We start from the raw sequence: 27,007 nt of genomic DNA on the forward strand, positions 1-27,007 counted from the left end.
TTTCTTCGATGTTGTTGTTGTTGTAGCCACATGTCCATATGTGGAGGTGGCGATCCTCATCTAGCTCCTATAGGTGAGCAAGCTCGTTCCGGTCCAAAGGACCGATCGCCGAGGGAACATTATGGCCATTGGTGATTGTAAAGGCGCCAACAACTCGCCTTGTCATATCGAGCATCATAGGCACTCAGTATTTATGCAAGAGCCGGCGCCACCCGGCCTCTCACTGAGACTCTCCGCTCCATACCGCTGATTGTCAGCGACTGCAATTACAGCAACTCCTTATGGATCATTCCACTATCCGCAACCTGTGGACGCGCCCGAAAGTTCGCACCTAAGCTTCTCGTGATACCAATGAACACCACACTGATCGGCTTTCAAAGTTCCAGCCTGTGTGGTGCTTTTATTCCGTGCCGGGCTCTTTCTTCGGGATCTTTCTTCGATGGCGACCTGGAAATTGTTTTTCCGGTTAGGGAGTTTTGTTCTGCGGGCGCCCGGCAATTCTGCGGCTGCGGGTAATCGAGGCTTCTCGGGAGATGCCCTTGCGTCTCGGACGATAGGGAGCCGCTGTCAGTTTGTGATGGATCTGTAAAGATGAGAAGATCTTGTAGACGGTGGAGCATCTGCTGTGCCTGCGATGACGGGAAGATGGCGTAAGGAAACATTCTGGAATTCTGCAAGGGTCTGGAATGGCTGACGGGGCGGCCCTCTAGTCGGTGAAACTTCTTCGTTCTCTATGCCGCCTTTTTAGTTTCTATTCATATTTTTCTAATGGCTCTCATTTCTTTCTTCTCTCCCATTTCTTTTCTTCTAGGACGAATACAATCGATCGCTCCGAGTGAAGCGGTTGGCGATTGCGGTTGCGTGTCCTTTAACCTAACCTATTTAAAACACTCTTATCTTTTGATGGTGACTAAACAAATCTTTATGATTATTATATTTTTTATTCATGAACCTCTTGTTGACAATAGGCCAATCAAGCTATTTTTATTATATCACTAATAGGAATCATATTTGTCTGGCGATTCGTTCGCTATGAAGCAAAACCTTGTGCGAAGGTTTATAGAAACTAAAAAATGATTTCTTATTACGAGGGGTGCCTTCTATATTTCGGGATTAAACATCGAAAATCGCTTTATTCTTTTTCAAAATATTCCCCATTAAGATCTACACATTTTGGCATGCGTTTGAACCAATTGTTGAAGCACTTTTGCCACTCTTATTGAGGTATCCCAAAAACATGCATTCCGAACGCATCAACCCCTTCGAAACCCAACCCCAACCCAGGTGTCGAAAAACTTAGACCTCTCATTTTATTTTTTACGTACGGGAATAAAAAGAAGTCATTCAGTGCCAAGTAAGGACTATACGGTGGATGACTCATCAAGAGTTGAGCCGATATATATGTCCCGATTTCTTGGAAGAGTGATTCGTTTTCGGCGGTTGGTTTTCCTGATTTTATGGAAGCCAACTGGCAAATAAATGGTTGTGTACCACTCAGAAGTGACTGTTCTGTGTTGTTCTAGTGATACGATTGCGACATGTCCAGTTTTTCCGAAAAAAACAGGCGATCATTTGCTTGGAAGTGCTTCATGCACAAACAACTTTTGTTGGATTTGGCTCATCTTGAAACACCCATACAGTCGACAGCTGTTTACTTTTGGGCTAATACGCCTAAATCCTGTCACGATGTCATAGACGTGTTTCGAAGCACCGCGATCGTATTTTTGGTGATTTTCCTTCGACCAATCAACATGAGCCTTTTTTTGAGCGATTGAGCGATTTTTTTAACGGTCAAATGTTCATTCAATGTTGAATGTATGCTGGTCCTACTAATGCCTAAGGTAGTCTCAATCTCACCATAAGTCACATGACGATCTTGCAATATCAGTTGACGCACAGCTTCAATCGTTTTTGGAACATCACGAAATTCTTCTTGGTGTGAACTACGACCTCGGTTGAATTCACCATACCATCGATAAACACTGGTCTTTGATGGAGCTTCATCGCCAAAAATTGAATTAAGTTCATCGATTTACTGTTGTTGAGTTAATCCTCGTCGAATGTTTTAAAAAATAATCGCACGAAAATTTTAACGATTTAATTCCTTTTTTTGGGCAAGATGAATTTTTTAAGTTACTGTAAACCACACAATTAGCGCTCGTATGTCAAAACGTTCTGAGTACATATAACCTCAAAAATGTCAAGCTTTACAATAGAGCTGTCAGTTGGCAGATTACAACACAAGGGTTGTCCAATCCCGAAATATAAAAAGCAACCCTCGTATGTATGGTTTTCATAAAATTAATTAATGCATTAGTTTAGCATATATGTACATATTTGTGCATTAAATGAGCATGGAATTATTATCGGCTAATTAGTATAAATGGAAAATAAAAATTAAAAACTAAACTGAGTTCTCTATAATAGAAAATACACATCAAGCAAATAAATAAGGAATTCAAAATGTAGTTCAACTTTGAACCTTTCTACATCTAATGAAATGAAGGAATAAAACTAGTCCCAGTTTTCTTCTGACTCATAACTATTATTGCTAGTGTTGAGCTGAAATCCAGACGCCAATTGCGATAATTCATCATCACTTCGAGTAGCTGCATCCAAATTGAAGTCTGGCATATCGTATGCATTGCCCTCCTCACAATCATCCTCATCGTACTCGGGTAAAATTATAAAATCACCCTCCACTTTGATTTTGTTGGTTCTCAAAATGTCCATCATTTCATTTTCGGTTGCACCTACACTTGTCGCGTACTCCAAGATATGTTTCCATGGCAGTTGATAGATGCATCGCTCTCTGTTGTAAAAGCGTGGAACATATCTCGAATGGCTTATATAGTAGTTGGCTTCGTGTAGAATTTTTTGTTCCTTTGAGCGTTCATCTTTTTTGTATGGGAAATCTACGGCATATATTGTCTTATAACTTGCGTCAGCATTCACTGGTGGATGTTTTATTATTTCATTTCGCAATGGTCTGTTAATCATGTCGTTTCTAGCGAATATAGCCATCTGCGTTGAATAGCCCAGCCTGCGTTTATCCGAAGGTGGTTTGCCGACACCCATAAATGAAACGGAATAATTGGGATATTTTTCACATATGTTATTGCACCAACTTTTGAACTCGTCCCTAGTCCATTCGAATTTGTGGTCGTGATGTCTAAAGCCGTTTTCAAGTAACCCATCGAATAGCACATTAAATTCACAATTTGGTGTGGAAAATATAGCCAGTTTGGGTTGTATAAAGCCAAATATATTCTCAGGTACCTTCTCCAGCACCTCGGTGTGTAAATGTTCTATTCTTTAAAAATAAAATCGAAGGCGAATTAGCGGTCATTTTAAATGCTAATGAATATGCAACTTACAACTCCAATGCTATAACAACATCGACATCATATAACTGCTCCACGGCATCGATAACACTGCCGGCCAAAATTTCCACACGCAATGGATTTTCTCGTTTTTGTAAATGATCTGATATAAGGGGAACTGCCCTTTGCTGATAGGTTTTCAAAAGTTGTTCATCTATATCAACCTAGAAAAGTGTGAATATTAAATGTTCTCTTAACATGGATTTAAACAAGGTAGATATAATTTATTATCTCTAGGTATCAAGTGAAGAGCTGCAGTGAGAATCCGAGCGGCACCTGTTCTTGCTTAAATGGTGAGTGTCTGTGATACTCTATATGACAAGACGAGTAATTGGCGCCTTTAAATAACAAGTTGGCATATGTGCCCGTTAGTTATACTATTTATACATCAGCCTTGTGTTTCAATTTATCTATTTAACAATGTTAGACAATCCCAAGGCACCCGGTTGTATGTACCGCATTGACCCGACGGAGTCTTTCATCGGCAAGGGCTGAGGCCTCAGTGTACAACACGCTGCTTCAACAATAACAACCTAATCCCATGGCAGCCAGTTCTACGTACCGGATTGGACCTATGGAGTCTTTCATCGGCAAGGGCTGCCGCCTCAGTGTACAACACACTGCTACAAAAACAACAACAACCAATGTAAGGAAAAGATTTTACCGGATAAAAATTTCTACTTAAAGAATCATCAATAAAATACATTAATCTTTCTATATATAGAGCTAGCTGGACACACACTCTTATTTCGCACTCTTATTTTATCTGAGCCCTATAGTGACACGGGCTGGAAATAACGCCTGTTTTGGGGTGCTGGTACGGCCTTTCAGATATTTCGCCTCAATGTGGATATCATTTTCGTGCTCTACTGGGAAATACCTTTTATTTGAGCCTTATATTGCTGTGGTCGGTAAATATATCCGGTATATGGGAGTATTTTTGGAGGTAATATGGACGCACATATATCAGATTGGTGATTTCGTCTCAAATACCTTTCAAATGAGCCCCATATTGCCATTATTGGTTTATATTTCCATTTGACGGGTTTGAAGGCGCGATAACCCACCTTCACAAGATAACCCACCCTAAATAAGGATACCAAATTTCTGTTTTTGAATTATTATAAACAAATTAAACTTCACTTAAATCGGGGCGCCCATCTCGGAGATCTGACGTTTTTGGAAATAGGTCCGTCCATTAGAGTTTGGATGTTTGATCTACTTCATTCTCTTGGTTTTGATGGTGGATTAGAGTTGCCAAACCCTTTGCCCCGAAAGTGGATATCAGATTCATACTCTACTCCAAAAAATCACATTTGAGCAGCATATTGCTATAGTCAGTATATATTGGGTTGCCCAAAAAGTAATTGCGGATTTTTCATATAGTCGGCCCAAAAATTTTTCATATTTTTGGGCAACCCAATATGTGTGGTTTAGGGCGCGTTTATGAGATGAAGCGACGCTAAAACACTAGATTTGAACCCTTTTTTGCCATAATCCACAAATTTGTCCAGTTTGAGGGGTAGGGTAGGGTAGGGCGGCCACCCACGCACTTAGCCCTGAAAAAATATCAGCATCGTGTTCTACTCTCAAATTTCTTTTATTTGAGCCCCAATTGCCATTGGTTTAGGGGCAGTTTATGGGGTGAGGCGACTCCTAAACACTTGTCCTCAAAATTGGATATCAAATTCGTCTTCTACTATCAAATATCTATTATTTATTGCCATAGTAGGCAAACATGGACGGTTTGAAGGGAGTTTAGGGAGTGGACACTGAAATAATATCAGCATTGTGCTGGAGTACGAATTTGCTTGGGTAAAAAGTGTACTCTACTACCAAAGACCTTTTATTACTGTCCTATTCTATCCCGATCGGTCTTCATAGGTGGATTGCCCTCTGATTCATCCTTTCATTTGAGTACAAGATATTCCCGGTCGTCCTACATGACAGTTTGGGGTTTTTTTTATTGGGAGGAGAGGGTCTCTCGCCCCGACGCTAAGACCCAAATGATAATTTATTTCAGTCCTTTATTGTCGCAATATACATATCCTGCTGAACGGCTGGACGTGACCCAGATTCTTGAATCCTTATATCAACATTAGATTCGAACTCTTCTGACATAAGCCTTTCTTTTAATTCACATATTATCCCGCTCGAAATACACGTCCCTTTGAAGGGTATTTAGTGGGTGGGCCGGTCCCAGACTCTATCCCAAATATGTATACCAGATTCGACCTATCATTTGATACCCATTTTGTGACGTTGGACATTCATGCCCGTTTAAGAGGTTTTGGGGTTGGGGAGGCTCCGTAGATACCTTGGACCAAATTCTTATAACAGATGTGTACTCAACTTCCAAACACTTTTCGTTTGATATCCATATTCTCCCAATTGGTAAATAAGGCCTTGGGGGGTAGGGAGGCGCCTCAGATACCAAGGAATAAATTTTTATATCAGATTCTTGCTCTACTTTTAAATACCCTTCATTTGATATCCATATTGTTTCAATTGGGGGGATTTTGGGAGTGGGAAGGCCCCTCAAACTTCCAAGGAATAAATTTTTATGTCAGATTTGTACTCTACTTTTTCATTTGATACCCATATTGCCCAAGCGGTGAAAGAGTTCTGTTGGGGTTTTTTTGGGGGTGAGGGAACCCCCGAACACTTTTAGCGAAATTTATATACCAAGTTCGATCTCTATTCTTAAATACCTATCGTTTGATACCCATATTGTCCCTATCGGTAAACGTGTCCGTGCGGGGGGTTTTGGGGGGGGGGGGGGGGGGTAAGCCCCTGAGACACCAAGGAATAAATTTTTGTGCCAGATTTGTACTTTACTTTTAAATACCTTTCATTAGATATCCATATTGCCCAAGCGGTGAAAGAGTTCTGTTGGGGTTTTTTTTGGGGTGGGGACCCCCCAAACACTTTGGTCGAAATTTGTATACCAAGTTCGTACTCTACTCTTAAATATCTTTCATTTGATACCCATATTGTCCCAATCGGTAAACATGTCCGTCGGGTGGGTTTTTTGATGGGGCGTCCCCCCAGGGTATTTCACCCCAAATTTGTATACCAATATCGTGTTTTTGGGGAACCATAAGTTGGCATACAAAATTTCGCTTAAATGGGTGCACTTTTCTCCGAGATCTGGCGTTTTTGAAGATTGTGGTAAGGGGGGTGTAAAAAAATTCTATAATAAAAAAATAATACGTTAGCAAAGCAAACCCTGCATGTGAACATAATTTTCTGTCACCCTTATCTTTCGCTCTTTATGCGGATTACTTAATATTAAACACAGCAAAAGCTAAATCAACACTCACAATACACTACAATGAATTCACAATAAAGCTATACATGACAATTTTGAGATGGCAACTCAGTTTAACATGGACCGGTAACACATTAGGACAGTTTAAGCTGTTATCGCGCTGTATCATGGCGACACAGTTAAAGGTGGTCGCATTTCATAGATTATAGGAATTTTACAAGATATACAATCTGCTTGGTCTTCCTAGTAAAAGTGAAACAGTTTAGATTCATGCAAGTTGGCATGTCGAATGCACAATTTTTATCAATTCAAAATTATAAATCAGAGGTGCAAATCGTATTTAATGGATGTTATGTCACTTGTATAAAAATTTTTTGTCAAAGTTTTTATAAGTAATGCTCGTTCCCAAATTTCAAAAATTCCCGTATAATGAAGAAATGTAATTCACAAAAAGAGATTCCGGGACACTATACCAGACATGAACAAACTTATAGGGGGTGGTATTGAAAATAATTAAGGATTTTGTAAGTAGCACGGAATTCCTAACCTAAAATTTTCTTTTAAGGATTTCGAATTAATTGAATAGGCATTTTCGCTGTGAACGAAGTCAGTACTAGGCTCAAACTTGAAAATGTGTACGCACCATGTGGTTTTATAAAATTTTATCGTGACAAGTGGTTTTCACATTGTAAATGCAAAAAATGCAACACGGCAAACCCGGTAAAAGTCATTCACAATAATTGCTTGTGCAATGTTACCATACTACGTAACAGCTTATTAAAACACATTTGTAGACAAGATTTTTAACAATTAGAATTGAAAAAAGTATATACATAGAATGTTTATTTAATAAATAAAATTCTACAGACAAGTCATATTGTAGACTACGCATTTTTGTCAGTATAAATTGCCGTATGACCGGTCTTTGTTGAGTTTCTCCTGACACTATGATGGCAACATCATGCGGAACAGATTGACATTGAAACTGACAATTTGACAGTTATTTATTCCTCCTTTTCACTCGCATTATTTGTATGTATATTTTAGTCTGGTTGTGTGCGTGAATGTGAAGACGACGAGTGATACAAGAGAAAAATAAAGCCCCATCTTGGAGCTGAAGTTTTTGTAAGTTTTTCTTGGTAAAATTAGTAAAAAATTTATCCAAACTGTGCAAAATGTGTAAATAAATTCACAATAAGCAAATTTGAATAGAATGTGAATAGTTTGGTGAATTTTTATACACTTAAAATGCATTTTGAAATGTGACCAACATTTTTTTCCTCAGTGAAGTAGTGGAAAGGCCATAATATATGTGGAAAGAGTAGTTCATATTCGATGCAATAATGGAAACGAAACAGAAGAATATTATAAGAAAATGGAATAAAATTGAAAATATAACGTGTGAAAGCAAATAAAAAAATTGTGGCAGAGAAAAACATAGTGGTGCATTTAACTTGAAATCTGATCATTCGATGTTGATCGGAATAAAACAAGGAGACAGAAATCATAGTAAATATGTGTTGAATGAATTATGCTAAGAATATTCTCATTTCTTTTGTTAAATCAGTTGGCCATTATTAAAAGCAGAGAAAAAGGGGCTAGTTGGCTGGTTATTTTTTTCTTATATTTCATTGCTTAGTCGGTCGGTTTCTTCGTTTTTGTTTTATACTTTTCGTGTGTGTATGTTTTTGTTGTTCTCTTTTGTTTAATTGTTCACATCTATGTGTGTTTTATTTTAACAAGCGGTATTGTCGGTATTACCCCCTCGATTTTATTAAAGCCACCGCTGTGTGGTACGTACCTCTTGTTGAAATATATTGTACCTATTATATACTTGGGTACATATGTTTGTGTTTTCTTTCTGCCGTGTCTCGTCGTCGCTCGAATGAAAATGAATTTATGTATATTTGGGGGATTTTGCTTTATAATTGTGTTGTCTTCTTTTTCTTGGTATTTTATAAGTTCGTATAAATTGTAAGTTTTCATTGTGTTAAAATGGCCTTATATTGTAAAAAGAAATCTTAATTACATTACATGATGGGGGAAAAATTGCACGCACAACCTGTTTTCGTGAGGACAACGTTACATACATTTCACCTATTATGCTGTGTGTTTTCTAAATAATTACATTTTATTTATTTTTATTTATAGTTTGTCTTCGTGCTGCATTTTGGGTAACCGATACCCGATGCATTTGTTCGTTCTTATGTGATAAATGAACAATTTCTATTAAACGACCAAATGTGAGCACATACGCACACAAACACATTGTTACTGGGGTGTTTTTAATGAATGCGTTAGCTATAGGAAGACCTCTGGAGAAAAACCAGAATGTGATATGAGAATACATAATATTTTTAAAAAGAAAATCTTTGGAATAAACACAAATGTTGTGCATTTCAATGCACGAACCTTTTATGGCCTTGAACTTGGTGCCTCATTTGTTCTTATTCCCAGACCCCTACTCTGTGACTTTTAGGGCAGATATTCTAAAAGCCCAAAAATTGGGAATGTTTTTTTAAAATTCTGGTATTTTGTATTGATAGGCATAAAAGTCTAAACCCAACATGAAAAATAAACATTCCGAACCAAATAATCTTTACAAACAAGTGCATAGAGGAAAATAAATAAACTTGAAACACAGTATGTTGTTGCTCTGCATATTCATATTTCAAAAATTCAATTTAACCGTTGAACTAACTTATTTGGGTTACATTTTTCCCTTTTCATGTCTCTCTCCACTCACGCATACCACACCAAAACAACATCTTATCTTCTCCACCAACAACACCACCACCACCACTCACTCAACCCAACTGACTGTCTGCCTCCGCTACGGTGTGCTTTGTGTCGGGGGACAACATAAAAAACAATAAAAAAAAACAGTCGATGATTTTCATGTGGATGTAGAATAAAACTACAGAAAAGAGACCCACTAATAAGTGAACAACAACAAAACACATGTGGCGAGAAGTATCAAATGCAAGTCCAACCTTAACCACCAACTAAGAAAAGAGAATATCAGCGACGTTAACAACCACAGTAACACACAGAACCTATTGCAGCAGAGCAAATAAAGATAACATTGCTACAAAAGCACATAAATATAATTTAATAACAAAAAAAGTAACTAATAGTCCCAACGTGTGTCTCACTACTGTTGAGAATTGGAGAGAATTTCAAATGCAAAGTTTTGATTTATAAAACTCTGCAGCAGCCACAGACGAAATGGCAAATTCCATATAAAATCATACTCTGCCAATGCTGTCGTCGATGATAACAGAGAAAGAGAGAGAGAGAGAGAAAGAGAACCACGGCACACTGCGAGACTAAAATATACTTCTTCACATATTTAGTAGATGAAAACCAAACAAAACAAAAGTAAACAATAACCTACGTTCCTGTTTTATATGAGAGTAATATCGAAACTGACAAAAAAAGAGTCAACCATATAAAAGCAAAAAAAAAAAAAAAAACTTAAAATTGAGACTGATTTGATTCGAAAATAAACTCAAAATCCATCAATAGAAACAAATTTATAATTTTTCAAATACTTTTAATAATTGGCTTGGCCGATGTCAGACACCACTTGGTCACTTGTGTATCAACAACAACAGCAGCAATTCTGCTACAGCAGCACGAAGAGTAAATGCATTAGAAGGCATCGTCACCTTTAAAAACAACTCATCCAAAAAACAGCGACTACACACAAAACCTAACATTAAGTACACACAATCCATAAAGAGGCAGGCACAAGCAACGACGGTGTGGAACACCTCACGCATAAAAGGAAAACTATACAGAGAGATAGACCCACAGGCACGTGAAATAATCGTATAAGATGGGTAAACGTGTCGTTGTTGAAACTCACGACCACCATCATCATCAAGTTACACCAGTTTCAACTGGAGCCCGTAATATACGTAAGCGTAAATGCAATTCAAATGGTAACACCAACTCTAATCGCCACCACGGCATTGATAAGGGCAACGGCAACAAAGCCCAACGTATGAGCTCTGGATCTGGTCACAACAATGATGAGTGGCATGAAAATGATGACGAGGACTCCTCATCGAATGATGGTCCTCCAGAAAAGTTGCCAACACCCCGCAGTATATCCAGCAAACATGCGAATAACTCTTCTATTCTTCTCAACAATTCCCTCAACATTAGCCTTGCCAATGAGCCAAATGCATCGCTGACGGAATCGCCGAAACCGGTATATACCCTGAGACCATCGGTTGTCAATGGCACCGTATTGTATGACTTAAATGAGAAGCCATGGCGTTTGGGGCGTCCCATTGGTAAGTAGAGATGATGTTAATTTCGCAAATCCATTGCTATTGTCATTATGTTAATTTTGATTTTGGTTATTCACTATTAATCAACAAATCACTTCTATAACAGTGCCCAAGAGTATTGTGTGTTGTATTTTTTTTTCTTAAGTTAATTGATTTCTTTTCTCCTCTGTTTACAGGTAAAGGCAATTTTGGTGAAATATTTTTAGCATCTGATAACATCAGTATTCCGGTTACAAACGAAAATGCAAAATTTGTTGTTAAAATTGAGCCTCACTCCAATGGTCCATTATTTGTTGAAATTCATTGTCTCATGAACACTGCCAACAAGGAGAAACGTAAGTATTTGCCCCAACGCTTTTTCATGTGTAGGAGTAGAGTAGAATTATACCCGTATTTAGCATCGAGCACCTAGCATCTGGTCATCGGACCAAAAGTCAAGTGAAAGTTTATGTTTGGATCACGATGGCAAGTTAAACTCGATTCCCAATCAATTTGAAGACTTGTTTTTGGGAAATATATGTATTTTTCTATAATTTAAAAAAAAAAAGTTATAATTTCAATGAAATTCTATAGCATGGCATAATCCCATTCATGACTTTAAATTTGTTGTAGAACTAAAATTGTGAAATTGAAAATTACATTTTTGGGGATATTACCATATTGTATGTTACGTATTTATCTTTGTCTTCCCCTTCATATCTTCCCTACATTCCTTTTATAAATCAGCGAAATTGATTGCACCCTGCTATCAGTATCTCCCCCTTTTAGATGTACTAGGTCAGTTGGGAAAGTAAATGGGCGAAAAAGCAGATTAATTGCCTGTTTGTCGATGTCGAACGGTAGCTTTTCGTTCGTCAGGGGTTCTTTTTTCCGATCTATGTTCGTCTATACAGACGGTTTTTAGTATTTGTTTTGATTAGTTATTAGCTCTTTTGACTTTGATGAATCTGTTTATACATCGAAATTCTTCCCTTTTTGCTCGAATTGCACGCAAAAAATTCGTTTCGAGATAGACAAACAGGCTATTAATATTCACAAGTAGAAACATCCATTAATAGAAAGTGCTGAAATTTTACATAACTTGGTTCATAGTTTCTAAAGTGTAGAAAAGGTTTAAGTCCCTATCAGAGTTAAAGCCAATACACAATAGCTCTAATATTTTCCTTTTTACAAAATGTATGTTAATGGTAAAAATTATATGCAGTATAACATATTTTTTAACCAATATTGTATTTTCAAACAATCCGTATATGTTTAGCAGGCTATGATGCTGAACGCCTGGATTCAAATCCAGGACAGGACATCAGAAAAACATTTTTCAGCGGTGGTTATTCCATCCTCATGCTGGCGACATTTGTAAGGTACTATGCCATGTAAAAACTTCTCCCCAAAGAGGTGTAGGACTATGACACGTCATTTGGACTCGGCTAAAAAAGGAGGCCCCTTATCATTGAGATTAAACTTGAGTCAGAGAGCACTCATTGATATGTGAGAAGTTAATGGAATGTTCATGGGCAAATTTGCAATCCGTATTATGAAATCTTAAATAAGATTTTAGAGTATCTTTCCCTAGCCCAATGAGCAAAATCCCCTTCTCTCCTTTAGGTTAAGTTAAAAGAAGTCTGTGGAAATACACGAATATGTGATCTTCCTAATAGAGGCACACAGAAGTTATCAAAAGCAGAATTATTTTTCCTTCAAGAAGTATGATTCTTTGAGTGAGCCTAAAGGGCCGCACACACAATACTAATATGCATACACATACGAGTGTGCGGCTCAGTCAAAATTTTAAAAGGGTTTGAGAGGAATTGTTGAGCTTTTTGAAGCAGCCTGATCATACAATATAATGAAGGGGATTGATTAGATTAATTAGACATATTAGATCTTGCATTATTAATTGAAATTAATATATTTACAATTTTTTTTATTTAAGATGACATTAAAGCAGAAGAAGCTTCCTCCGACGCTAGGGCGACAAGCAGCCATTTACCATTGGACGCACCCTCTGGTATACCCGACTACATAGCATCCGGATCGCACTTTTTCGGAAATGCGCGATATCGTTTCTTGGTTCTGCCGCGTTTTGATCGTGACCTTCACTCACTGATTAAGAAATGCCGAGTTCATCAGAAATCCGTTTTAACATTGGCGATACACATTATAAATGTTTTGGAGAATTTACACGACAAAGGATACTGTCATAACGATGTAAAAGCTCAAAATCTCATGATATCCAAGTGCAAATATTTGGCTCTACCCCAATCGGAAATAGTACACAAGCACGAGACGGAAGCTTGCATTGGCGGCAGTGATCGTTCGATCGTGGAAGAAAATCATTTAAAATCTTCAAGAAAGTACGATGACCACTACGAAGAGAAACAACAAACTACAGATAGCGGCAATAGTTCCGAGCAAGAAGCTAACGATGACGATGACGAGGACTTTGTTATCAAACGTAATATGCATTTTATGACATTTAGAATTTTTCTACATATCTAAGACTTGTGAAACTTGGTTTTATGAAAATTATTTGCTCATTTCAGATAAAATTAAACGTAAATTTGTTTTGGACGATGATGACGATGACGAAGACTATGATGATGAAGATGACGAAGAGGAGGAGGAGAACGATGAGGATGAGGATGATGATGATGAAGATGAAGATTTCGATGATGGAGCTACTACAAATAGTACCAACAGCAATAGCATGGATAATTATCGAACCCCGATTAATAAAAACAAACGTACACAAAGACAGAAATCCTCCCGCAGCGTTGTGCCGTACAGTGGTTCGAATCCGGTGAGATCATGTCGTCGTGAAAAAAGCAATCCCATCTATGATGAGATGGTTTCGTCACATTATTTGCGACCCACAAAACGCGTTAGTTATATAGAGTTCTTTAATGAGGACAATGGTGGCAGTGGTTTGCAAGAAATTCATTGTATTTCTTCAGATGATGAATCAGAGGAATTTGTCCCGTCTTCTATGCAGCGCAGCCCCAAAGGCACACCAGCAAAGAAATCTGCGAGTAGTTCAAAATTAATGAGCTCCCGACGTATAACGAGACGACAAGAAAAGTTATTGGGGAAAAGACAGACAAATGATTCCAAAAAGATTGACCACAAAATTAATGAAAAAGAAGATGATAAAAAGACATTTAAGGCAGACAGCAGCGAACAACATGTACAGAGGATTACCGTTGAAGAAGAACGCATATTCCTGATTGATTACGGCTTAGCCTCAAAGTACATAGATAACGGTGTACATCGTCCATTTGTGATGGATCAACGTAGAGCCCATGACGGTACACTAGAATTTACATCCCGCGACGCTCATATGGGTGCCCACTCCCGGCGCAGTGATATGGAATGCCTAGGATACAATCTGCTATTCTGGTCACAAGGTTATTTGCCATGGAAAGAAGCGGCTACCAATCAACAGCAGGAGAAAGTGCATCGCGCCAAGGAATATTTAATGACTGACGTTCAAGAACTTTTAAGGCAAATATATGGAAAACAGGTTCCAAAATATCTCGGTGAATATCTCAACTTAGTTGGGCAACTAAGTTACCATGAACGACCCGATTACAATCGTTACCGACGTATTTTCGAAAAAGAGTACCAACAGTTGGGGTATGCACTGGAAAGCATACAATTACAAATGCGGGAAATTCAGCGAACTTGCGTGCGCGTTAAGGAAGAGATCGAAAACAAAAACGATTTCTTCGAAATGAACAATGGTGTCTTTAATGTGGCATACAATGCAATGCAAAATGCTGTCGGTGGCACACCATTCCATGAACGCACCCTAACAAATCGTGTTTCGCCAAAAAATCTACGTTCCAAATCTGATAAAAAAGCATCTAAGAAGAAAAAGTTTTCTTGGACCGAAATTCTCTCACAGGACCCAGATCTGATAGCAAGAGAGAGGGCTGAAAAAGAGTTTGATCGTGAAGAGGAACTCAGCGATATACAACAAACTACAGTTCGACGCTACCAAGGAAATGCTACGTATGCCATTCGAGAGGTGCTAGATCGAATGGGACGCAAAGTGGAAGAATATGAACAGCAGAGAGATGAACAGCTAAAAACAGAACAGAAAAACAAGATGAAACAACTTAAAGATGAGGTAAGATAATGCAAATGTTACAATTTTTCTATTTAATTATAATTTATTTAAAGAATGACGTCGACATGGACGTTTGTGATGGGGAGCAACAGGCAGACTGCTCTGAACCAATGGAAGTTAACGATGACGAAAACGAAAGCGAAGCCTATACAGATGCTACAGAACCTTTGGAAACTGTGCACACTGTTAATTCCCGCCGTCATCGAACACTTCCGAAATCTCGTTGCGGTAGCACATGCAAAGCTGCAACAAAAGTATCCGCTTCAAGAAAACTTATATTGAAAACACCAAATATGAATGCAGCAGATGGGAATGCTGAGAAATCCAATGGCAGTCGCTCTGCGAAGCGAACATCACGAAAAAGGCTTAGTAAAGTTAAAACAAGCGTTGCCCCAAATGCCACCCCAGTTACTTCGACAACACCGAACACCGGACTAAAAACGCCCAAAGCGGGAAAAAAAAGTACCAAGCGTGGCAGTGCCATAAGCAAGAGCTCTCGCAAAAATGCATCAAACAGCGGTGCAGCAGTAGCAGCAGCAGCTTCTGCCGCCGGTGAAGTGGAGCAGCGACAGCAATCCTCACAAAAAACCAAAAGGGAGCGTCGTACAAGACGGTGCCTTCTCAAGACTGAACAACCATCCGAAGGTCTTCTAGAAGATGATTCAAATTCAAATTTCAGCCCCGAGGGCGACTTATGGAAAGGTAGTAGCCATCAAACTGAAGCTTGTACACGAAATTGTAGAAAATGATTTATTAATAGAATACAAGGGCTCATTACCGCCTTAACTACAACCTACTTAATTTTGAAGCGGTAATGCTATCCAATTACAAACGTATGCATATATATTTGAATAATTCCATTTTTGTTTTGTTTTGTTTTTGAACATTTTTTAGAAAGGCATTTCTTTTATTTTCACCATATGTTTGACACAAGGAAAACTTATGGAAAAACTTTACTTTTGTAAAATTATATAATAAACAAATTAAAACACAAAACTTTGTTAGCAAAGTCCATAAATCAAACAACAAAATAATACAAAACAAGAGAATAGTGTGGCAAACCATACAGAACAAGTATTAAATATTTCTAAAGCTTGATTGCTTTAAATACAGAATAATTTCAATGAAAAAAATAAAAATTAATGTATTTTTTATTATTTTCAAAAATATGTATGTATATGCTTCACCACCCCCATTAAGGATGATTTTTAGATACTCTCTAAAAGCTATGGCATATATTCAAAACAAATTTCAATAATTTATTTTCCATCAGAGAAAAAAATTTAAAAAAGAAATTTATCCGATATTTAAAAGAATATCTAGTTAATATAACATTAAAATATGGAAACAACCTAGTAAATATAGAATATAACTAAAAAAAAAATATTCATACAATGACATTGAATTATTAATGAAAATACAAAGTACACACACACACACACACACACACCTTCACCTACATACATATACACGCAAGCATATAACATGATCAATAATTAAAAGAAACTGAATTTCAATGAGAAGCATGGAAAAACCTCAGTACTTCAATGATAAGTTTTTTGTGTTTGCTATGGAATTTGTATTTTATTTTTCCTATATACTACACATACACACAAGCACACGTGTTTTTTTTTTTCTTATAAATATAGAAAACAAATATTGAATTGAATTCATTATTTCAAATTAGTCAAATCAAAATGAACAATCATTCTATACCCAACAAAAAAAAACAACACGACCACCACCAATCCTAAACATATGCAACATTATAAAAAAAAACTCCTGATCATTTCACAAATCCTTCGCTCACTTGATTTTTGTTAAGCGCCTTTTATGTTAATTTTACTATTATTTTTAATAATTTTTTTTTTATCATTGTGTCAGTTAATTATAAAAAAAAGAAATCTTTATAAAGTTTCCAATTGTTTTTTTTCTCCTTGTGGATTTTTTTAGTTTAAGTAGCATTAGTTGTAACGTATTTAATTATTAAAAGAAATACAACAAAAGAAACACTACAAATATTAGTATAAAAACAAAAATTAAATCCTTTAAAACATAAATTAGGCTACTACTACACACAAGTAAGAAACAGATTATCTTTAAATTACAACAAAGAACAAAAAACAACAAAATCAAATAAAAAATTATATAAAATTTAATAGACGTTTTTTTTTTATTAAATCCTTTGTGTAGTCAACAGAATGGGAAACCCTGAAAACCAAATTTTCAATTCTCTGGGAGAGGGCATGTGAAAGGGGTTCTTTTGAGCTATACGAATCAATCAGAATTATTCCCCTGCAATCAGGGGCTTAATTCTCGCATCCATTATGGTGCTTAGTATTCTTCGAATATTAATACCGTTCCATAAATACTAATTGAATGATGGATTACGAACGTGATTTCTCAAAAAGTTATCGATTTTGGAGAAGAAAACATTGATTAGCCCAGCATACAAATGGTGGTTGTTAAAAAAAATTATTACTAGCAACAAAATAAATAAGAGCACGTTTAAAACAATGTAGCATGATTTTTTAACGATTTGTTCTGTTTTCACACAATAAAATGTTGTTTTCAATGAAAGAGGACTAAAAAATATGTTGTTAACGTCTATCACAGCCAACATCACAGAGGACATCGCCAACACGTCCCTCCAGCCAAGCCTGAAAGGCTGGGTCGCGAATTGTCTGTGTGGTCGCCAGTCATTTGTGGAATTTAGGGATAAGAAGTCGAAGCACCGTAGAGAGAAACAGGGAGTTCCCCAAGGTGGGGTGATATCGCCGGCACTTTTTAACCTCTACCTATCCTCCATTCCAACCCCTCCAGACGGCATAGAGATCGTAACATATGCGGACGATTGTACGATCATGGCATCAGACCCCCCACCCATTGTTTACATTTGCCATAGGTTGAACGTCTTACTTGCCTCATATTTCGCTGCAAGAAATCTGAAGATATCTGCCACCAAATCTTCAGCCACATTGTTCACCACAAATACGCGTGAGGTTAATACTGAACTGACTGTGATGGTTGAAATGGAGAAATGATTCCGACCATCGAGTGTTCCAAAATACTTGGCGTCACATTTGACAGATCTTACACATTCTCCCCACATGCCACAGCAATCTGCAATGAAGTCAATAGTATTGTAGAAACAAGGTCCTCTAGTCACTTGCTGGGAGCACTTGGGGTGCAAACAAAGAAACCTTGTTGACCACGTACAAAGCAATTGGCCGGTCTGTGGTAAGTTATTCAGCTTCTGTGTTGTCTCGTCAGCTTTGTGACAGGCAGTGGAATAATATTTAGATCTGTCAGAATGCCGCCCTCCGAACTGCGACGGGCAGTCTCCTCAGTTCTCATGTGGACCACCTCCATCAGCAGCCAAAGATCCTAACAGTGCGAAGACAACTGCCTACATGCTGTCTAAGCAATACCCTTTGGGCTGTTATCGCAGAGACCATCCAAATCATTATCTTGTGGATAGATACTCACCGCCCAGAAGCCTTAAGGTAGATCTAGTTCAGCGCTACAAGAGAGAACCTCTAGATCAAGCGGCATATCAAGCAGGTCTAGACAACATTCATGCAGACACAGGAGCAGATGCGGTAAATGGCTACCGGGCGAATATAGTCCTTGGAGAACGACCGCCTCCCATTGCACCTGAAGAAATTGAACTTCCCCGGCAAACCAGAGTCGTTCTGGCTCAATTACGTTCCGGCAGATGAAATCCGATAGAGCAAGGATTGATGCCGTAGTGCTAGATGTATGTCCCGATTGTAACCAGGGACCACACGATACACTTCACCTGTTTAACTACCCAGCCAGACCCAGATGCCTGTAGACGCATTCCATCTTAGTCGCAGAGTTCCTGGGTCTTGGCACTCAACAGAGTCAGGCAGACGAAAGATAGAACACAACAAGCCGCTACAACAACAGCCAACGGTGCTTCTTCAATTTCAATAAAAAATTTAATTGAAAATTTTATTTAATTAAAAATTAATTGATTCAAAATTTTTTAATTTTTTTCAATTCATTAATTCAATCAATTATTTTTTAATTAAAGCTGACATTTTTTCAATCGTGATTGACAATTTTTTAATTTTCAATTAAAAAATTAATTGATTCAACCATTTCTTTAATTAAATCTTAAAAAATTTTTGTAATATGGTGCAAAAATAAATTGATTTTTGGAGAATCCCCACGGTGGAGTTTTGTTTATTCGGGTGCCCAAACAACGCTCCTCAAGTTCATGTACCAGCAGGTAAACATCTGTGTACCAAGCATAGAAATTAATTGGAATTTTCAAAAAATTTCAATCATTTTAATCCAATTATTAATAATAAAATTAATTGAAAATATCAAACATTTCAATCATTTTTTAAATTGGATCAATTGGAAAAATAATTGAAAATTTGAATTATTTTTTAATTAAAATTTTTTTCAATTACTTTTTCAAAAATGGTAATTGATATCAATTTCTTGATTGAAGCAGCTTCAGTTAAAAAAATTATTCCGTGATTGAAACCGACTTTTCTTTTTTTCTGCATCGAATTGAGTAATAGAAAATAGAAGCTTTTCCTTGAAAAATATCCTACCGTATTACATTTAGTAGTTAAAAGACATTTGTTTGCGTTGGTTAAGTTTTTAGACAATGTTAAAGCAAATTGCTTTGTCAATTTTGTTTAAACCACAAAGTTAATTTTTGTACAAAATTTTTCAACGAATGCCACTTTTTTGCGCCACTTTTTTGTGCTCCTTTTTTAAATTTTCCAACGGTAACGCTGATACTACTATTGTAGTGTTATTATATGTTTTCGAAGCATAGGTACTTGTGATAGCAGAAGAGGCAGGTAGGAGAGAAATATTCTTTGTACAATTTATGAACCAGTTTCCAGTGATGAAGAATATCGGTATTGTACAACCTATATGACGACGTAAGCATACTTAAACATATAAAAATACAACGATTGGTGCACTTAAATAATCAATTACCATGACGTTCTCGTGGTTATCGGTCCCATTGACCTGAGCGGGCTTGCTAATTCTCAATTCTAACCTTTTAAAGGAAAAAACACTTATTGAGTCGTTTAACTCCATGGGATTGTATGGGGTAAATACTACAATACCAACTCACTATACAACAACTTCGAACAGCCTGATTGACATATTTCTTGTTTCAAAATCTGATAATGTTCTACTATACGATCAGCTTAGTATGCCCTGTTTTTCTAAGCATGATCTCATATTTCTGACATATGATGCTGTGCACACACCAGAACAAAAACAGACAAGTTATTTTAACTTTAATAAAATAAATTATGATACACTTGCTTCTGAAATACACAACATTGATTGGAGTAAGATATATGACATTTATTCTACTGATGATCAGTTAACGTTTCTTAGTGAAAATCTATTGTATCTTCTTGACTGCACCGTACCTATTTGCACACCACGTCCTCGAAAAGCTCAGAACTGTTGGTTTAGTGAGTCAATTAAAAAATTAATTGACAAGAGAGATTTGGCTTACAGACGATGGAAACGTTTTAAATGCCCAATGCTCCATGAAGAATACCGAACACTCAGAACTGATGTAAATAAAACAATTAATCGCGCAAAAGCTGGCTATTACGCCAACAAATTCCGCCAGGCTACCGATTACAAAAAAAAGTGGAAAACAATACGAGAAATTGGTGTCGGGTCCACTCCTATAGTTGAAATTGATGCAAATCCTGATGAACTGAACGCATCTTTCCTAAACAGCACAACATATCTTGAAGATAATAATATAGAAACAAACCCAATAAATGTCATATCAAACACACCAACATTTCCTGACTTTACAACTTTTGAATTTGCATGTATTTGGCCTATTGATGTTTATGAGGGTTGCATGAGTATAAAATCAAATGCAGTTGGTTTGGATAACCTACACCCAAAATTCATAAAATCCACCTTACCATACACACTGTCGTATATCACATACTTCTTCAACACAATTCTAACAACTGGCATATATCCGACCACATGGAAACATTCAAAAGTTATACCTGTGCCAAAATCGAAAAATGGAAATGAATATCGTCCCATATCAATTCTGCCTTTCTTCTCAAAAGCTTTTGAAAAGATAATTCACAAGCAAATAAGCGCATACTTAAACGAGCATCGCCTCTTATCCAGCAAACAGTCTGGCTTTAGGCCAAGACACAGCTGTGTTACTGCTTTAATCGATGTTACCGAAGATATTAGGTCAAATATTGATGATGGACTGGCTACTTGCCTAGTACTGTTGGATCACTCAAAAGCTTTTGACTGTGTTAACCATGAGCTGTTGTGCTTGAAACTGAAGCACTATTTTAATTTTTCTGCATCTGCTGTGTTGTTAGTTAAAAACTATCTCTGCCAAAGAACTCAGTCGGTTGTAATCAAGGATATAATGTCCAAATCTCTTCAATTGAATAAGGGTGTACCGCAGGGTTCGATTTTGGGACCACTGCTTTTCTCGATGTACATAAATGACCTACCACCACGGCTCAGATACTCCTCTATACATATATACGCTGATGATGTCCAGCTCTATCTGAGTTTTGCTAAACCTGAAATACGTCAAGGTTTTTTAAAAATAAATGAAGATTTGGGCATTATTTCCAACTGGGGTCATGCCAACTATCTTAACATAAACCCTAAAAAATCAAACTGCATCTTAATTTCAAATCGCAACCATAATATTATTACTGAAGAACATATATTAATTGGTGAGCAACACATACAGCTAGTCGAAAAGGCTAAAAATCTTGGTATAACTTTCAATAACTCACTGACATGGACCGATCACATAGTTGCGACTACTGGAAAAATATTTGGTATGCTAAGAACACTGTACCAAACACAATCGTTTACGCCAAAACACATTCGCCTCCTTTTGGCTAAAACGTACTTACTGCCTGTGCTCTGCTATGGAAGTGAACTGTTTAGTAAATGTGACTCTAGGAGCACTAGACGACTGAAGACAGCTCACAATGCAATAATAAGATATGTTCATGGCCTAAATCGATACGAGAGCTGTTCACCCTATGAAAAAAGCATATGCAATATGAAATTTGGCGATTTTCTAGATATAAAAAATCTGTTACTATTGCATAAAATCATTTATGAAAAATGTCCAGAATACCTGTACCAAAAGCTGCAGTTTGGGAGAACAAACAGAAGGATACTATTGGTGATGCCTCGATATCGCCTTTTGATATCACAATGGCAATATCTAACAAATGCGATCCGCCTATGGAACTCACTACCCTTGTCAATACAATCTATTTGCAACGCAAATTCATTTAAAAAAGCTTTACAGAAAAATCTTTAAATAATCTTAATATTGATAATGTCTTAATTAAATAATGTTTATATTGTCAAAATTATTTGTTAATTAATTATATATTACAAATGTTACTTTAAATACTACGAATTTCTGTTGAACTGTGTTAAATGTCATTGATATCTCACATACAGTAATTATAAGATCATTATTATCTTGTTGTATGTGAAAACGAACAAATAAATCTAAATCTAACCTTGGAACTCGAAAGGGTATCGCTGCCTACACATACGTAAATACGGCTAGAATTAAATCTCGAAACTAGGTGTTTCAAATTGGAGGTGCGTAGAATATTGATGCGCTTGGAAATCTATTCTTTGGCTAGTGGAACAAATGTTCTGTCATGACCAATTTAATTAAAGTAAACTGACATTATTATCGGCATCAATTTATATAACTTTCTATATGTAATAAAACTTTTTCATTTCGTTTGCGTTGTCCGCATATAGACCTGCTTGAAGTGGGTATCGTTTGTTATGTTGTTGTTTTAGCTGCAGTTTTGTAGGAAGTGGGCAGTTCTTGCACATACTGCGTGATCGTGTATCGATCCGCCTACGTGAAACTGAAGTTGCATTCTATTGAATCCTGCCTCTTCAAAAAATGGTGCATTTATTATAAGCTCTGAACGCCTTTACCGGTTTTGTAAGTGTTTGTGGGAAAGTACTGTGAGATTTATATTTCATACTTTTAAAACTCACCTCCAAAATATGCTCCACAAATGGTATGCGCCTAATTAGTTGCAATAAACGCACCTCAGCACAACCAAAGTCAACGACCTGGAAAAGAAAAAAGTTATAAAGAATTATTTATGACACAACATATCGTCAGATGGTCAATTGGGAATGTATTTAGATCTCAATTTTTTGTCTTAACTAAATTTATGGCAGATGGCCTTGGCAGCCATTGCATCTCTCCTTTATTAATGTATTTAAATAAATACAATTTTGGAGGTTTGTCTTAAATGTCTTAACGGAGGGGGATGTCTGGATCAGGTATTAAAGTCATTCATGTTATGTTTATCGACGAATCTTCATATATCGTATATATCGTCGATCCAGAGATATGCGGGGCGCCTCCAGACCAAATTTCCCTTTTTGGGCAAGTCTCAAACAAAATCGTCGAGCGTCGGAATATCGAAGAGTGCCTAGTTTCTGACTCCCTCAGTCTAAGAGCCGCGTCCTTAAATATAGGGGGAACTACCTTTAATCAAGAATGGTATTAAATGCATTCCTTTGCGAAGAAGTATTTGTCCCCAATCCGCACAGCTCTCTTCAGAGCCCGAAAACAAACGAGGTATTCTATCTGCTCTTGACCCTTTCGAAAGTCGAATTTCCGGTAATCTAATCACCTCTGAATGTTGATAACCATAATTTTAAGGGACTTTGTCGGTGGCGTCAAATATAAAAACAAACGAAGTTAGATTAAAGTGATAATACAATTAATTAAAGTTATTATTTTAATGCTTAAATCGTCGCCCATATATGATTCTCGAAACTTTGTGCTAAAAATTGTAGGAGTAACGCACAAGTCCAAAGCTCGCCCAATGAATCGTAATCTTGTCTTTAATAAGCTATTTCAAATATGATTTACCCAAATATTACGAAAAAAAATTATATTTTAAAATTGAATGAGGTTCCGGAACTCGCGCCGACCAAGGGTACTGTTCCATTCTACATCGGCAAGGGCTGCCCCCTCAGTGTACATCATACTGCTACAACAGCAACTACTATTCCAGCGAGAAATTTTTGTAGATTGGTAACGGTTTATAACAGTCCTGTTTATGTCTGTGCCGTGAAGGTTGCCCGGTATTTGCCTCTTTTGTTTTGAAAAAAATCGAAACCAATAACTCTACCGATTCAAAAAGTATATTCTCTCGTTCTTATCCTAAAATTTAAATTTTAATTCATAAAATCAGCCTTTTTACCTTTTTCAGACTCTGTTTCCAGCACTCATCCTCTATGATGCGCACAGCTGTTGTATATCTCTGCTCATAAGCAGGTGGATCGAATTTTATTTGTCCATCGGTAGTAATATAGGTTTTTGTATGTAGACCACCATTTGGTAAACGGTAGGAAAACATGGTTATAAAGTACACTACAATCTAGAGTGAGTAAATTATAAAATTACATTAGTAATTTAAAAGGCGAGATTGAATATGTAAACAAAATAGTTGAATAGAAGGGGGTTCACATATATTGAATAATCAATCCCAGTAAGCAGTACTTAGAGGATATTCACATTTAGAAATTGAACGTAGGACTATCGATAAGAAGCCTATAGTGGAATAATATAATTAATTTAACGAAAATCGTTTAAGCAGAATATTCTATTCAGCTTTCGGAATAATTGCGAAAAACGTTAACAAAATTACATGAAATTTTTTGAAAAGCCGAATAAACTACCAACCCAAGGTGGATTTATAAAGGTGGTCTTACGCGAACAGCTGTTAACAGCCGCCTAGGTTTGACGGTATTAAGATGACAGATTTTTGTTTGCATTCTCTTTGTTGTCATCTTCTTTCTCGCACATTCTCTGCTCATGTACGCACACGTATATATACACACACACACACAAATTTCTTTGGGTGTGTTGGCAAATTATTCACTTGTTTTCATCGTTCCATCTCATGGTAAAACAATTAAAGGTGGTCTCATTTGTACAACAACCATGGTGCAATCCGCCATCTTGCCAACAATCCCATGGCAGCCGGTTGTACGTACCGGATTGACCCGATGGAATCATTCATCGGCAAGGGCTGCCGTCTCGGTGTACAATACTCTGCTACAACAACAACAACGTTTTGCCAATACATATAAAGAAATTTGTGTGCGTGTGTGTATACGTGTGCGTACATGAGCAGAGAATATGCGAGAAAGAAGATAACAACAAAGAGAATGCAAACAAAAATCTGTCATCTTAATACCGTCAAACCTGGCTGGCTGTTAACAGCTATTCGCGCTAGACCACCTTATTAAATCCGCCTTGGTGCACTTAATATTTGGTTGTGAAACTGCGACTTGGATAGTGCACTTAATTTTTTTTGTTGTTGGGCAACTTCTTATCTTGCATATAGATAAATGTCTATAAAGACTAGTACTGACTTCGACTTTCAAACTATAAAAAAAATGGTGACGAAGATAATGCGAACACATTCCGTACAGGTGGTACTGAGTTCTACGAGCAAAATAGTAGCGACATGTCGCTGCATCATAATAAATTTCGCACAATTTTAATTGCAAATGTAAATGCTCACAAAATGGGCCTATTGAACTCTGGTTCTATACTGTTGTCTTTGTTGTATGTTGTTGTTTGACTTTTGTTTGTGTTCTGACAAAGAAAAGAGTCCGTTGGCGTAGGCATTTTCGCGACGAATGAAGTCAGTACTAGGCTTAAAGAAGTACAATACACACTTGAAAAAACATATGAGAAAACATATCGCGTAATATCACCTTAAGGCCCAAGGTGGTAATGAGTTGTTATCGATATGGTGCGACAACGGTACAACCGAACAAATCACGCCAATACCCTACGTCGATATATTACTGCACTTATAGACTACGTAATTCAGTAATTACTTAGTACCACTCATAATTTGCGTTGCGGTCTTTTTATTGGAAGAAAACAACAGTTTTATTCATTTGTTAGAATACAGTTGGAATTATAAAATCGCTCGGACTAACGGTAAGGTGGCACAATTGCCCAATTGTCTACACATATATATATATATCATGTATTAATCTCAATTATCATACGGTTTAAATCAGTCTTATGGCTTCAGATGATAAGCCGATGACTATTGCAGTTTTGCTCTTAATCAAACAAAGACATTACAAACGTCATATATACATGTATGGCATGAATAAGCAAATTAGTTTTTCCTCAGTACTACTAATTGAAGTTCACAAATTTTACTTTGGCTTTTGTGTGCGTGTGTGTATACGTGTGCGTACATGAGCAGAGAATATGCGAGAAAGAAGATAACAACAAAGAGAATGCAAACAAAAATCTGTCATCTTAATACCGTCAAACCTGGCTGGCTGTTAACAGCTATTCGCGCTAGACCACCTTATTAAATCCGCCTTGGTGCACTTAATATTTGGTTGTGAAACTGCGACTTGGATAGTGCACTTAATTTTTTTTGTTGTTGGGCAACTTCTTATCTTGCATATAGATAAATGTCTATAAAGACTAGTACTGACTTCGACTTTCAAACTATAAAAAAAATGGTGACGAAGATAATGCGAACACATTCCGTACAGGTGGTACTGAGTTCTACGAGCAAAATAGTAGCGACATGTCGCTGCATCATAATAAATTTCGCACAATTTTAATTGCAAATGTAAATGCTCACAAAATGGGCCTATTGAACTCTGGTTCTATACTGTTGTCTTTGTTGTATGTTGTTGTTTGACTTTTGTTTGTGTTCTGACAAAGAAAAGAGTCCGTTGGCGTAGGCATTTTCGCGACGAATGAAGTCAGTACTAGGCTTAAAGAAGTACAATACACACTTGAAAAAACATATGAGAAAACATATCGCGTAATATCACCTTAAGG

The 27,007-nt window shown here is 37.0% G+C and overlaps 2 protein-coding genes across 2 annotated transcripts; one reads left to right on the top strand and one right to left on the bottom strand.

Annotated features, from left to right (window-relative positions):
* Window positions 1-898: 898 nt before the first annotated feature.
* LOC106091514 (small RNA 2'-O-methyltransferase) lies at window positions 899-24,640 on the bottom strand. The gene is made up of 4 exons (XM_013258051.2): window positions 24,378-24,640; window positions 23,152-23,229; window positions 3,378-3,547; window positions 899-3,313 (listed from the first exon to the last, which is right to left on the bottom strand). The coding sequence occupies exons 1-4, from the start codon at window positions 24,531-24,533 to the stop codon at window positions 2,515-2,517; spliced, it is 1,203 nt and encodes a 400-aa protein (XP_013113505.2). The 5' UTR covers window positions 24,534-24,640; the 3' UTR covers window positions 899-2,514.
* Window positions 7,681-16,820, top strand: LOC106091513 (uncharacterized). The gene is made up of 7 exons (XM_013258050.2): window positions 7,681-7,779; window positions 9,541-10,035; window positions 10,237-10,958; window positions 11,132-11,290; window positions 12,889-13,410; window positions 13,499-15,084; window positions 15,138-16,820. The coding sequence occupies exons 3-7, from the start codon at window positions 10,496-10,498 to the stop codon at window positions 15,831-15,833; spliced, it is 3,426 nt and encodes a 1,141-aa protein (XP_013113504.2). The 5' UTR covers window positions 7,681-7,779; window positions 9,541-10,035; window positions 10,237-10,495; the 3' UTR covers window positions 15,834-16,820.
* Window positions 24,641-27,007: the final 2,367 nt, after the last annotated feature.

Source organism: Stomoxys calcitrans, chromosome 5, assembly GCF_963082655.1.
Source record: "Stomoxys calcitrans chromosome 5, idStoCalc2.1, whole genome shotgun sequence".
NCBI classification, from domain to species: Eukaryota; Metazoa; Arthropoda; class Insecta; order Diptera; family Muscidae; genus Stomoxys; species Stomoxys calcitrans.

Coding starts and splice junctions, on each gene's coding strand:
- LOC106091513 (XM_013258050.2), top strand. CDS start 10,496: ATGGGTAAACGTGTCGTTGTTGAAACTCACGACCACCATCATCATCAA. Junction 13,411..13,498: donor CGAGGACTTTGTTATCAAAC/GTAATATGCATT, acceptor TGCTCATTTCAG/ATAAAATTAAACGTAAATTT. Junction 15,085..15,137: donor TGAAACAACTTAAAGATGAG/GTAAGATAATGC, acceptor ATTTATTTAAAG/AATGACGTCGACATGGACGT.
- LOC106091514 (XM_013258051.2), bottom strand. CDS start 24,533: ATGTTTTCCTACCGTTTACCAAATGGTGGTCTACATACAAAAACCTAT. Junction 23,230..24,377: donor GGAAACAGAGTCTGAAAAAG/GTAAAAAGGCTG, acceptor TTTCTTTTCCAG/GTCGTTGACTTTGGTTGTGC. Junction 3,548..23,151: donor TTGTGGAGCATATTTTGGAG/GTGAGTTTTAAA, acceptor ACACTTTTCTAG/GTTGATATAGATGAACAACT.